The sequence below is a fragment of the Corvus hawaiiensis genome, chromosome 21 (assembly GCF_020740725.1).
Source record: "Corvus hawaiiensis isolate bCorHaw1 chromosome 21, bCorHaw1.pri.cur, whole genome shotgun sequence".
Classification (NCBI taxonomy): domain Eukaryota; kingdom Metazoa; phylum Chordata; class Aves; order Passeriformes; family Corvidae; genus Corvus; species Corvus hawaiiensis.
The window spans coordinates 9,649,897-9,663,593 of NC_063233.1; the positions used below are offsets into that span (position 1 = coordinate 9,649,897).

The window sequence follows — 13,697 nt, forward strand, 5'->3', positions numbered from 1 at the left end:
AGTCCCCCAGGAGTGCTTCTGCACAGTTTTACCAAGCATCCCCTCCAGCTTCCTCTCTCCCATCTCTATCAACAGCTGCCCTTTCTGAACACGAGGGTTATCAGTGCACTGGTTCATTCCCAGGGCATGAAAGCAGCAGGGAACAGCTGGAGAGATTGTTCTGAGTGAGACAACACAGCCCAGGCAGCTCCATGTCAGCCCGTGCTTGGTGCTGCTCACAGTCACATCCACTTGACGAGCAGTGACTGCGAGCAGGCACTCGGGGCCTGAGGGATGTGAAACACAACCCCCTCCCCTGGGCAGAGGGTTGGGGCAGACTTTTGGGGGACTCTAAAGCCCAGAAATTCCTCCATGGGGGTTCCAACCAGACTGCAGCCTCAGCTTTCCACAGCACTGCCTCCCAGGGACACACAGGCTGCATGGATATGTTCCCTTCCAAGCTCCCAAACTTTCAGCTCTGTGTTCACAGCTTTCTGCAGATCCCTGATTTATCAGCTTGGGAGCAGCTATGCCTGGGATGTGTTCAGAATCGTGGATGTGCACACGTGCTGGAGAATTCCACAGCCAGTGTTTGTGCCAGAGCATAAGATTGCAGAGCAGATGTTGATTTTAATACTCAGTTCTCATGCCAACAAAAAGTTGTGTAGGAGCAGGTTGGTGTACATCCTCTCCCCCACAGCCAGGCACTGTTAGCCAAGCAAGTTTGAGCCAGCACAAGTGAGTAGGCAGCAAAACAGGCAAAGCTTTACTCTCTGCAAGGAGCAGCAAAATTGCTCAGCACTCCCAGCTGAAGGGAGTTAGTGAAAGGCATGTTAGTGAAAAGCCTCCTCAGAAACAGGCTGGACTTTGAGCAGGCTTTGCAGAGACAAATTCCATTATTTCCCCCTGGCCAGAGCCAGCTGTGGGGGGAACACTCTGGATTTCTGCCATAGTCACCAGCTTAGCAATGGTATCGCAGCACCAGAGGCTCGAGGTGCATGTTCTGGCTTCTGGTCAGCAAAGCTGTTGTTAGTAGAAGAAATACCTTTTTTCTTTCTCCTCTCTTGACAGTCTCTATGCACAGAGACACTAAACAGATAGAAGTATAAATGTCCTGGTGACAGGGCTGCAGCAGTCCAGGGACGAGCTCAGCTCTGCCACCTTTGCTGCTGCCCCTGAACGAGCTGTGAGCTGCTATTCAGTGCCTCCTCAGTCTCCTCATCCCCTGACCAAGCCACCCCGGCTCCCTTCACTTCTCCTGCTCTACCATGTGCTGCAAACATCGAGCAAACCAGCAGAAAAATGCCATGCAAGCCCAGAACACAACCCAGCCACTCACAGGATCAGATCTTCCTCCTTCTCCACTTTGGCGAAAGTGGCGACTTTGTTCTTTAACAAGTACAAGTGCCCAGGGCCTCCCTGCAAGAGACAGACAGACAGACAGATGGAAACCCCTCTGCACAGGCCCTGAGGAAACAAACCCTGGATGCGTTTCCTGTCCTGCCCAGCCATTCCCAGAAGTGCCACAAGGGAGCAGGGCAGCCCCGCACTGCGGACAGGCTCAGGGAACATCCGCACACGGGCAGCGTGCTGGGGGTTGGATTCTCTGGTTTTTGCAGTTCTGTGCCCACATCACTCTAGAAAGGCACAATAATAGATAAAAAACGCCTTTGTGGGTGGCTGGAGAGTAATAGGGAAGGCAAGAAAGTCCCTGTCACTTGGGGATGCTGGGGGTGGGCAGAGGAGCAGCTGAGCACTGCAGAGGAACTAACTTGGGCAGCAGGAGGCATGAACAGATTGACACAGCACCAGGAACATTAAAAGCCACAATCTCCAGGTCAGTGTGCAGCAAAGCTGCTCCTCTGCAGCACTGGGCACATGGAGGGAGTTAAGTCAGGTCACCTCCCTCACTTCTCTTGGCACAGCTGCCGGGGAAGCCCACAGCTGACCACCAAGAGGAACAGCAAACTGGGGAAGGGAATCCCCAGCAACCCCCAGACCCAGCAGGGCCTGGACTGTCCCAGCCACAGCTCCAGCCTGACCCTTCTGCATCCTCTGGCCTCCAGCTCCCAGCTGAGCCATCTGCCAGGCTGGCCACCACACACACCACTGTCACTGTCACACTGAGGCTGGATGGAAGCTGTAACTATGACACTGCAAGTGCTTGTTCCTGTCCTGGAACGCTTTCTAGGTCTGTGCTGATGCTGCTTTGCCTGGGGTTCCTTGAGAGAATCAGCCCAGCTCTCACTAAATCAGATTTGATTTCCTGCTGTCACAGCTACTTAAGTCTGCTCTGTGTCTGGGAAACAGGAAGTGAAAGCTCTGCCTTGGCAGTGACTTTAATGGAAGCTGACTTTGGAATATTGGTTCCTCTATGTCACTTTCCCCACAGAAAAAGACAAATTTGTAACAAATCACCCAAGTGCTTAACAACTTTCATGTACCTGGCAAAATATCAGCATCTTCCAGATCTTGCAGCCTTTCCGATAAATGTTAAGTTTCTTCTCTATTTCCTCTGTAAAAAAAAAAAACATGTTGGAAAAGATTAACCATGGGAAAAGTTCAGAATTAATTAATTATTTCTTTACACTTTAGTCCTGAGGGCAGGAAGCTGAGCTGGCAGGGGTGCTGGGGGGAGCAGGAAATCCCAGTGTGTCACAGGCCAGAGAAAGGACGGAACAGCACCAGACACTGCTCTGCAGTGATCACAGCCCTGGAGCAGCCCCAGCCCTCCTGGCCCTCTGTCACTGCTCCACTCCCCACCACACATACAATGAACAGGCACCTGCTGCCCCTGTCTCAGTTTCCCTGCCACAAACCAGGAGCTTGGCACAGAAAAGAGGCCACAGAAGTGAAGGCTCATTACAGCAGCACATCCAAGAGCAGCTGACTGACTGTCAGGGGTCACCGGGGTGACAAAAACACCTCTGTGAGTGGCAGCTCAGGCACAGGGCAGCTGAGTGACTGAAATATTGATGGTTACATTTGCAATGGGCAGGAGATAAGAAAAGGAGGTAACACTCACGTACCCAGGATGTCATCAAAGGTGGCATGTTCATGGTCCTGGAAACCAAGACAGAAGACATCAAAGTTCACTGTCATTACACCAGCTCCCTAATATTCACACAACCCCATTCCCAGGTGAAGGGATGCTCTAAGAGCATAATTACACCAACTGATGGCTGCTGGTCAGAGCAGCAGTAACCCTCACCCTAAACCACATTTCAGCACAGAAGCTGAAGACAGAACAGTCCATGAAGACCAAATCCACCTGAATGCTTGAAGCTGAAGCCTGCAGACTCACCCAAAGCACAGACTGTCCCTCAGATGCAGTCAAGATCAGCAATGCCTATTTCCCCTCCTGGCCCATGTTTTGCAGCCAGCCTCTGGCTTTACCCTGTCCCAGCTGGCTGACAAACAGCTGCACTCCCAACACAGCTGCCTCTGGCACAGCAGGGTCGTAGGAAAAGTGCACAACACTCCAAGGAAGAGATGCAGCAACCCCATCAGCACTGCCTGCTGCACACTGACACTGGCCCGGCTGGGCTCTCAGTCCCACCTTCCCTTGCAAATTAAATGATTAGGAAAAAGAAACCCATGACTCCTCACTGCTGTTTCAGACACCTGCTCAGGCCAGACTCCCAGGGAAAAGCCACAGTTACATTAATGACTGACAGGGATGCCCCACTGCACGCAGGGTGATGGGGCTGGTGGTTCACTGCCGAGCTCCAAGGCCCTGCTTATCCCAAGGATGAGCATAAGGAGGAGCCCTAAGCCTGGCAATGCCTGCCCTGCCTTCCCTTGATAATCCTCCCACGCAGCTTGGCTGAGCCCAAGTGTGCCACTTCTACCCCACCTGACTGTTCCACCTAGACATGAGCCCCCACAAAACTACCCCAGGCCCCAAAACTGGGTTCAACACACCCTCAGCCCCTTCCTGACAGCTTTTCCAAAGCACATCAGTTTTTTGGGGTCACCCTAACAGGCACCAGGGAAATAAATAGTCTCTATGTGACTCCTCAGCCACAGCAGAATTGATTTACTTACGTAGAGGATGGGGATGATGGAGGGGTCGTCCCTGCGGATAATTGTTGGGACATACTCTGCTTTGGGCACCTTGGAAGAAATGAGCTGCAAAGGGGAAAAAAGGTGCAACAGCATGAGGAGAAGTCTCATGTAGAAGTATAGTCTGGACAGAAGCACAAAGGCCATAAAATAGTGCCCTGTTGAGCTGTTCTCAGGTGTTACTCGAGGTAGCAGCTAACCCAGTCTATCCACAACCCATTGGAAGGTGTTCCAGCCCAGAGCACCCCCAGGCCTGCCAAGTACCCTTGGGTGTCACCACTTCCTTGACCCCCAGGACATGAGCACACAGCTCTGCCCCCCAGCTGCACTGGGCCCAGAACAGTCTGGAAAGGGGAGACTGAGGTGCACAGAGGATGGAGCAGCTTGTGCACCACCATGGATGGCTGTATCCCAGTGAGGATCGTTCCTGCAAAGCCTCCTCCTGGCTGTAGGGAGTGTTCAGCTTCTGGTGGGACCTGCACAGGGTCCAGCCAAGGGCTGGCACTGCACCAGGCACAGCAGGCACAGGGCTGCAGGCATCAGACAGTGCCTGACAACTCTGGCTGAAGCCTCAGCTGGCTCCAGCAGCACCAGAGCCTGAACTCTCTTGTGATTCCAGGCCCCTCAGTTCCTCGCTCTGGGAGCAGAACTGACAGGGGTGCTCAGGTCTCTCTTTTCAGGGTTAACAAGCCTCAGGCTGACTTGATTCTGTGCTGGTGTCAGTCCTGCTCTGATTCGGACTACAGACCCCTCCTTCTACTTTTCTTTCAACGCATTATCCCCAGCAACAACAGATCTGAACCCATGTCATGTCTTGGTTCATCTCTGAGTGACCCTCACAGACACCTGAGGCAGTGCCTGTAAAACAGACTGCCCAAGAAGATCCTGAACTTAGCAGCACTGAAAGGATAGGCAGAGCCTGAGCTGGAAATGCTCACCATTATTTTTGGTGGAATAAAGTCTTCTCCGTCACATGCCATGGCTTCAAGTTCCTTTTCTGCTTCCCAGTTCAAGTCAAAATCACCATCCAGAGTCCCGCAGGAATCCTGAAGGTCATGGCCTGCCAGAACACAGGGAGCATTACAAGGGCAGAACAGCCTTCCCCACTACTCCATCCTGCCTTGGCAGCTTCCTCACAAGAGGTGCCACGAGACTCGTGCCCTCTTGTCACCCACAGAGTGACAGACACCACTTTGGGGCTGGTGTCTTCAAACAGACAAACACGTAAAAAATGAAGAGTGCACAGAGAGCTCACACCACGTGTCACAGAACTTCATCACTCTCGCAGTCACCAAGCTTGGTCTTCAAATGCTAAGACACAACAATCACCCTGTCACTCCAGAAATGGGGAAGGAGACAGAACGCAGACAGACTCTCTACACTTCAGCACTGCCAGGCTGATAAGCAAAAGTCCAAAGACTTCAAAGCTGGTCTCCTTGTAGTAATTACTGCTCTGACTACATCTTTTGAGGGATTATAAAGAAAATCTGCCTTGTTGGTCAGCCTGATCCTGGCAGAGAAGTCTTAGAGTGTGCGTGAGGACAGCTGCAACAAACACAGTCATATTGCAACAGTAGACTCGAACTTGCTCTCCAAATTGACCTTACCTGTTGGCCTTCAATGCCTCCTGGGGAAAAAAACATCTGGAAGGAATATAATTGACCATTAAAGGTTAAAAATAGAGATGGTTGCTGGACTGAGGAAGAGAACCGAGGTGCCACTGTTTGTGCCTTTGGGGATGTCCGAGTGTCGCTGGGCAGTGCCTGGAGCCTGTCTGAACCACGGCTTTTCCATGGCTTTTCCATCCGCCTCCGGGCAGCTGAGGGAGCAGGGAGGAGTCAGACTGCCAAACAACAGGGTCATGTTTTGAACCTGGCCTTTCACACACCTCCCCCTGCAACCTGGGTCTTCTACACCTAGCAGGGCCAGATCTCATGCTTACCTGGTAGATCAGGTCATTTCATTAGTGAAATTCACTTCAACATGGGCAAACTCATATCCACCAAGCTCCTGCCTACAGGCTTGCAATAAAATCTGTGTAAAACAGCCATTCCCTTTATAAGAATACAGTGGGAAGATGCTGGCATTCCTTCCTGTAAATGAACACAACAGCATCTCAGTCCCCTCAAGCAGAACATGGCAGCATTACTGGGGATTCCCAGAGGGATTCCTGGCAGCCCAAATGAAGATCAGATTGCCCCAAGCTATCACCTGTGCAGGAAATCAAAGCTCCATCTCATCAGCTGTGTTCTTGAGCTATTCCAGGCTAGGAAAGAGCTCAGAAGGGGCTCCTGCATGGGAAGCCACATTAGCCCCACTACAGTGAAGGTAGCCTTGGACTGGTGAGCTTCCAGAGAGGTTGTTTTGGTGCCAAGAGGATAAGGGATGATGGGAACAGAGGGCTGTAAGATAGCTGTACCACTGGGTACCCTTTGGCAAAATAACCTGAGGTTGGATGAGTTGTGCTCTACAAATAAATACAGGTACACACAGATGAACAGGTACATACACCTGGAGCGCTACCTGCTCCGATCTCAGGAAACTAAAAAAGGATCACAGACAGGACAGAAGGGCACAGAGGAGTTACTCCAGTGGGACTCCAGTCAACAACTGCTGGAGGGTTTGCCCACAGGAGGAAGCTCAAAGGACTCAGAACTCACTTTCTCGAGAGTCATGGAAGGAATCAGCTTTGATGGGAGTCGGGTCACTCCAGGACCTGCTGAAGCTCCTCTCACGCCGTTCGGCAAATGCTAAAGGATAAAACCAGAGCACGACATTAACAGATCCCAAAGCACCTCTGCTGCTGCCAGCAAACAAATCATCCAGCAGATTGCCACCAAAGCCACACAACACAGACTCCCCTGGGCTGGTCCTTCCACTTGCCAAATGTGAGTCCTTTCCACACAGCAGAGACAAAGTGCCCACTTGTGCACACGATGGGACGTGGAACACAGAAAAAGGACAACACTTGATGGTCTCTCCTTAAATGCACACGGCTCAAACCTCAATTAAACCAAGGCCATTCCAGTGTCCCAGTGTAAGTGCTCGGACTCCAAGGCCTCACAGAAACATGCACTGCACAGCTAATGACACCTGCATGGCCAGAAGAAGGCTGTAGCTTTCCAGTCAGTTCTGCCTTCATGTTCTATTGGCATCCCAGTCGGAGTTGGGAGGGGATCTCTCTGGAAAGCCCATGCTTTCTACATTTTATTGCAAAAGAGGAAGTCCTTCAGCCTTTGCTTGCCTGCACTCTTGTGAGCACTACTCATGCCTTTTCTTTCCTCCAAGGAGTGCTGCATTGTTTGCACCGGCATTTCCCAAGCACAATCCAGGGAGCTTGGCTCAGACAGCTGCACCACAGGCAAATTCCTGGGAACTGGCAACCACCATGTCTGACTTGGCAAGCCCATGTGAGAGCCATTATGCTGGGATTAACAGCCACTTATGGGCACTAATAGCTATTTCTGGTGGCAGACAGAGTCTGCAGCAGGGAATTGAGTAACAGCAGCGCAGGAATTCACTGCGGATCAGCATCACAAGAGCAGCCTGTCCCCTGCTGAAGTGTGTCCAGGGTGGATGTCTGGGGAGACAAACCACATCTTCAGTTCTTCAGGTGATCCCCATCCTCAACTTTTAGTTAAACCCAGGCATTTTGCTACTGTGCACAGGAAGAAAGCTTTGAAAACATGACCCAAGAGTTCCTGAGGCAGAGACACGCCTGAGCTTCCCGGAGGTGAGCCCTGTCCATGTCAGGCAGTGCAAATTCAGATGCCAATGAAGACTCTGGAAAGGGCAAAGCTCTTTGCCCATCACTTCCCACAGCACATGAGAAAGGAAAGAATGCAAACTGAACTCAGCAGCGCTTTGCTGTCTGTGGGCACTCTGTAGATGATGCCTGGCCAGGGGGTGGGAAGAACAAGCTGTTTTCTCTTCTGGAGCAATCCTCAGCTCTCAGGAGCACGTTACACCACTTTCACAGCTCTAAGGGAGTTGCTCAACCAAGTTATGGAGGATTGTTGCCTTCTCCAGGGAAAGGGAACTGCCACTTTGCAAGCCTAAGAGATAATTTCTTCCCCAGTGAGGCATAACGCTCCCTGATTTCCCCCTTGCTCCAATCTCTTCCCTGATCCTCTTCTTTCTTCCTTCCACCATCCTCTCAGTTCCCACCAGGCAACTTTCCCCCAGGTCCTGCTGTGGAGATGGTGGTGGGACAGGGGAGGAGGGGACAGCCAGCACTCTGTGTGGCACATGGAGCCACAGCTGGTCACAGCTGCAGAGAGAGGCCAGGCAGCTCTGCTGGACTCCCAGCTCGGGTTCTCCTCACTGGCCTCCACACCAGTGATCACCAAAACCCTCACAGGGGACACGGATGCTGCAGTGTTCCTTCCATGCCTTGCACCAGAGATGTCCCACAGCCATGGCAGAGGGTCCTTGGGAACAGCCTCCAGGCTGCTGCAGGCATCCACGTGTCCTGGACACTTGCAACCACCTGGCCTTCTTGTTTGTAGGGTAAAATGGCACCAGCAGGTCAAATCCTCTCTCCAGCCCAAAGCCAGGTCCTCTCAACCCACATCTGCATGTGACAGAATTCCCACAAATCCCAGCTCCTCACAGCCACATTTCCAGGTGCTCACTTACTTTGTGCTTTAACCCTTCGGCTCCCCACCATGCGGAGGTGCTTCCGAAAATTCCTGCAAGAAAGGCCAAACACAATGTTTGAGGAAGGTGACACGAAGCAACACCTGGACTCAGGACTGTGAGAACAGGGAGGAAGAAAATAAAATGGGGATGATGGTGTATTTCCTTCTGGGCTTTCCAAAGCTGGAGACCAGGTCCCCAAGCCGCAGTGATTCAGTGCTGGGGATGGTGATGTTTGTTGAGGGGGGCTGTTCTGAGCTGCCTGGGCTGCTGGCACAGGGCAAGTGGGGTCCCACAGGGCAGCCCCCTGCTCAGGGATGCTTTCTCTTTTCTATGGTTAAGGTTTACCTGTGCTGTACTTGCTGAGCACACCCACTGCCCGTGCTGGCAGTGCTCCCTCTTTCAGTAACTGCTCCCCTCTCTCCAGCAGGAACGTGGGGTGCCCAGGCTCTGCACACACCATGCTCGTGGCTGTGCTCATTCCCAAACACAGCAGCTCCTAAATGCTCTCCCCTGCTGTTGGTAACCATGCAGCCCATGCTGCTCTCCAGGCAGAGCTGGGGGAGACTAAAGCAGGTTCTCCCTCCTTGCACAGCAGAGTTCAGTGATGCTGCCTGTCCCCACGGGCCTGCTCTCCCCGTGTGCTGCCCTGCCCTGGCCTCACAGGCAGGTCCAGAGGGGCTGCAGAGCACACAGCTCTGAGGGAAAGCCCTGGGGAGCAGCTACACCCCAGAGTCAGGTCTGTGTAAAACAATGTCCTGGCCACTCCTGAGAGGCCACGACAAAGGGACTCTTTGTCCTCCAAGTGTAAGGGACCAGTTGCTTTTCGTTTCTCATCACTCACTAGGCAGGAACAGGACAGGAACAAACAGGACAGCAAAAGAGACAGGGAGAAGCAGCACCAAGAGAAGTGTCACCTCTCCATGAACCCTATTTAGTGACTGTGGCTTCACCCCACAGTGCAGCCCCAGGATGACAGAGAGCCCATGCACTGGGCACCCTACATGGAGTGGGGGAGCCTTCCTGGATTCCTCGTGCCCCCCAACACACAGGGCAAACACCAGGCAACAGAGACCACAGCTGGTGAAAGGGTAAGTCACAAGCTGTCTGGCTCACACACAGGTTAGTGGGATGAGTAAGGACATGGTACAACCATGCAGATGCTGTAGCAAACTGACTGGACCAGAAGACACTTACAGCACTGACACGAGGTTGCTCAGATAAACTTGGATACATCTGCTCCTATGCAGAGATCCACACAAACACAGCCCTCACGGGACAGCACCTAACCCACATCACCTCCTGCACTTCCTCACTTTGGCCTGGGATCCCTTGTTGTCATCAGGCTCCAAATTCAGCAAGAAGGAAAACCAGCAGCTGGGAGCAGCATCATTCCACACCAAATTTCCATCTGCGCTTGGGCTATTAATGTTTCCCAAAGATTTATTTTATCTCTACTTGGGTACATGAAGATTCCACTGCTGTGGATGAGACAAGTGCCCCTTCAGACACATCACTGGCCTGGCTCTCTGTGCAAAGCCTTCTGGGGTGCACCATCACTGACAACTGGGTCTGTCTTACAGTGCATTAGACTAAAATCCAAATAAATACAGTATTTTAAGGGAACCAGGGCTGTTCTTTACACAAAAAGGTCTCAGACATGTTATATGGAAATCTTTCTGGTCTGTTGTGAGCCTGAGATCATACCGGACACTGAGAACTTGTCAACTGCCAAGGCCACTGTCACATCCTTTGGGCTTTTGGTATTTTGGAGTAAAATCCACTTTTCTGTTAAATGCTCAGCTCTCCTCTCCACAGGGGAGTTTCTTCAGACCTTGGGGGCAGATGGGTAAAGCAGCCTTTGGCATGGAAAAAGGTTGCTCCCAGCTGCCTGGACAGCTTGGGCTTTCCCATGAGAGACCTAAATACTATCCCCTAAACACTGCTGAGAGCAGCTCCAAGAAAATTCCAGCTGTTCAAGGTTAACCACTGCACTAAATACTCAGAGAATGGGACAAAGGCCTTTTGCTCCATCTCTTTTCTTCTAGAAAAAAACCAGCACTTTGGAAAGGAGGTGCAAGTCTGGGACTGCCTCTTAATGTGGGCATGCTGTGAACATCTAGATCCTTCTGGGGGCTTCTTGCAGCTGCCTGGCTCCTCAGGCTCCTCTGTACCTGCATATCAGCGTGACAGGACTGGCCCTGGGGAAGCTGCAACCAGCTCTGTCAGCACTGGGGCTCCCCAAACCTGCCAAGCCTTCCTGCTTGGTTCCTGCAACTGCACCCAGAAACCCTGTGGCATTTGATCCCTTGCAAGATCCCTTCACCCATCATGACACAACCAGAATCCCTCAAGTTTCAGCAATGAAATCTCCTTATCACTCCCTTTTCTGAACAGTGCTCCTCCAGTGTGCCTCACGATCTGCATGACCCCATGGCACCTCCAGAGTACCCCTCCAGGGTATCCATCCCAGCCAGAGGGGCTCCAAGACACGGCAGTCCCACTCCACACCCTGCAGCTCTGCCTGTGCAGTGGGTCACCACACTCTGCCCAGAAGTCTTTTCACTACTCAAACTCCTGGCAGCACCTCCCACATTCTCCTCCCTGGCTGCTCCTGCAGTGGGCAAAGCTCAGGACATCCCTCAGTCCATAGGCAGCATTCCTGTGGCCACACCCCACAATCCAGCCTCCCTGGACACCAGGACTCAGCACTGAAGGGGCTGTGTGAGAACAACTGAACCCTGAACAGCCACGAAGGGCTGCACAACAAACACCCAAACCCACAGCGGGGTCCTCCTCACTCCCTGGAGGAGAGAGCTGAGCTCTGCCAGCAATCCCTGCAGCCAGAGCACCAGCACTGCTGTCCCAGCTCCTCTCTGGGACACGACAGACACAGACAGGCTCCCACTGGGCAGCCCTGCCAAGGGCTCTACCAAGGTACACAACTGCTCCTGCACTCACAGCCCACAGGAACAACCCACTTGCTAACCAAGACTTGCCTCTGCCTAACAAATTCTGAGAAATCTTTTTAAAGATACACTGTCTATTTGTTTAGAGTGTCTTTAGTTTGGATTTTTATTTCTCTTTGTTATTGATGAATAAACACTCACCACCCTGCAGTTGCAAAAAAAAAAAAAAAAAATTGCCTGGCAATTTCTCAGTTAAGAAAACCTGATGTTTTTCTCCCCCTTGGTTTTGAACAGCGCTGAAGTGATCATGGCAGTTTTTTACCAATGACACATGCTGTGTTATCCTTTTTAGTAGGCTGCCACGAGCCTTGGCACATTTCAAAAACCAAACCAAAATTCTGATTCCTACTGTGAGTGATGTGCCATAGGAAGCCTGCAGAAGGAAACCAGGTCCTTCTGTAATACCTGGACAAGGAATCAGTCCCCATCCACTTTTATTTCCCTTCTATTATTGAAAAAAAAAAGATTTTAAAGTAGACTTCAGGTCACTAGAGATGTCAATTTTGCCCAGGTCTCAGATTTTTGAGGTGCATTTGTAGATGCAGCAACAGCACACAACTGTATTCATCTAACCTCAAACAAATTCCTGCCTGTGGCAGGGGAGTTGGAACTAGATCATATTTTAGGTTTCTTCCAATCCAAGCCATTCTGTGATGATATGAAATTCCAAGTTGGAATGGGGAAATTGCATCTTTAATTTTTAAAGTATGTATTTTTCTGCCTGAGACACAGATCGTGTGTATTGTATCTGCAAGGTTAAAAGCAACTTGACAGTGTTCTTTAAGAAGATGGAGGTCAGCTATCCTGAGCATCATTCACCTCCACAGCTCCAGCAGAGCCACTGCCAGTGTCCTCAGGACAGCACAGAGACAGGGACAGCCACGGTCAACGGCACCAGGGTTCAGTACTGACCCCAGGGGCCCATGCAACACCAGCCACAGCTACGGGAGGGAAGGGGCCCTACCTCTGGATAAGAGCTGCAGAATCATTCTCTCGTTTCCGTCTCTTCCTCTCTGCGTAGCCCCTGAACGCCCTGGGAAACCATTTCAAGCCATTAACCAAGTCCACAGCGTGGAAGTGGAGAGGACAAGGGACACACAGAGGGAAGCTCTCAACAACAGAGGTTGTGCTGCCCTGAGGCCGGGCAGCACCGTGTGTGGGCCAGGGCTGGGCAGGGCACTCAAACCACAGCTCCTCACTCCCTAGGGCTGCTCCTCAAACATCAGAACATGGCCCAAAGGAGCAACCACCATCCCTGCTCTGGAGAATGGACCTGGGAGCTGCAGGCACACCCCCTCCACACACCAGGATCAAGAGGGACAAAGTGTGCCAGCAACTGAGGGCTGCACTCGGAGGATGATGGTTTGCTGGGATCCGTGTAGGCCTTCCAGGTGTAGCCACCTAACCTCCTGCCAGCTGACAGACAGCCCTAGCACAGGGAAAGCACGAGTGAGTATGATGGACTGGAAAGGAAAGTTTATCCAGGACACCAACAGACAAGGAAATAAAAAAACTAAGATTATACTTACGAGATGCTAGAGATTCCAGGAGACGCAGGGAAAAAGAGAGAGAAGAGGAATTCATTAGTGCTCAGCCCCAGCCAGTGTTCTGAGGGAATTCTCACTCCAGAAGGAATATCTCTTGTTAGGTGGAAGGAAATTGCATTTTAAATTAAACATTTTCAGTGGTGAGACTCCTCCTTGACTGAGCTCAATCCTCTCTGGGGCAGGGCTGACACGTGGCTTGGATGCAAATTGAGCTCCCCGTAGACCCAGAGGATGTGCAGATGTACAAGAGCTGTGTGTGGCCTGCCAGGCTGCACCACCACGAGCTCCTGGAGCAGGGAGAGCTGCTCCCACCATGACAAACTCTGCTGAAGCTGGCTCATGCTGCCTGCTCCATGAAGGGAACGAGCGCAGCAGGTTGAAAATGCTGGAGCAGAGGCCAGGGGCACCTGGGGAGTCATCCCAGCCCCTTAGGGAGGTGCCCTGAACTTCTGGAGGAGTTTCTGTGTCACTTCCAGAGGCAGCACAGAAGCTCCAGAAA

The 13,697-nt window shown here is 51.8% G+C and overlaps 1 protein-coding gene across 6 annotated transcripts in view; it reads right to left on the minus strand.

Moving 5' to 3' along the window:
* Positions 1-13,697, minus strand: part of NSMF (NMDA receptor synaptonuclear signaling and neuronal migration factor) — a 46,665-nt gene that overhangs the window by 8,141 nt on the left and 24,827 nt on the right. The window contains exons 5-13 of one of the 6 annotated variants that reach the window (XM_048325320.1): positions 13,181-13,186; positions 12,616-12,684; positions 8,683-8,735; positions 6,705-6,794; positions 4,983-5,104; positions 4,027-4,110; positions 3,009-3,042; positions 2,424-2,494; positions 1,319-1,398 (exon numbers count right to left, since the gene is read on the minus strand). In XM_048325320.1, the coding sequence (XP_048181277.1) occupies positions 1,319-1,398; positions 2,424-2,494; positions 3,009-3,042; positions 4,027-4,110; positions 4,983-5,104; positions 6,705-6,794; positions 8,683-8,735; positions 12,616-12,684; positions 13,181-13,186 (609 nt within the window). The remainder of the gene's footprint in view (positions 1-1,318; positions 1,399-2,423; positions 2,495-3,008; positions 3,043-4,026; positions 4,111-4,982; positions 5,105-6,704; positions 6,795-8,682; positions 8,736-12,615; positions 12,685-13,180; positions 13,187-13,697) is intronic. The other 5 variants (XM_048325321.1, XM_048325323.1, XM_048325322.1 and 2 more) reach the window with 5 other exon arrangements.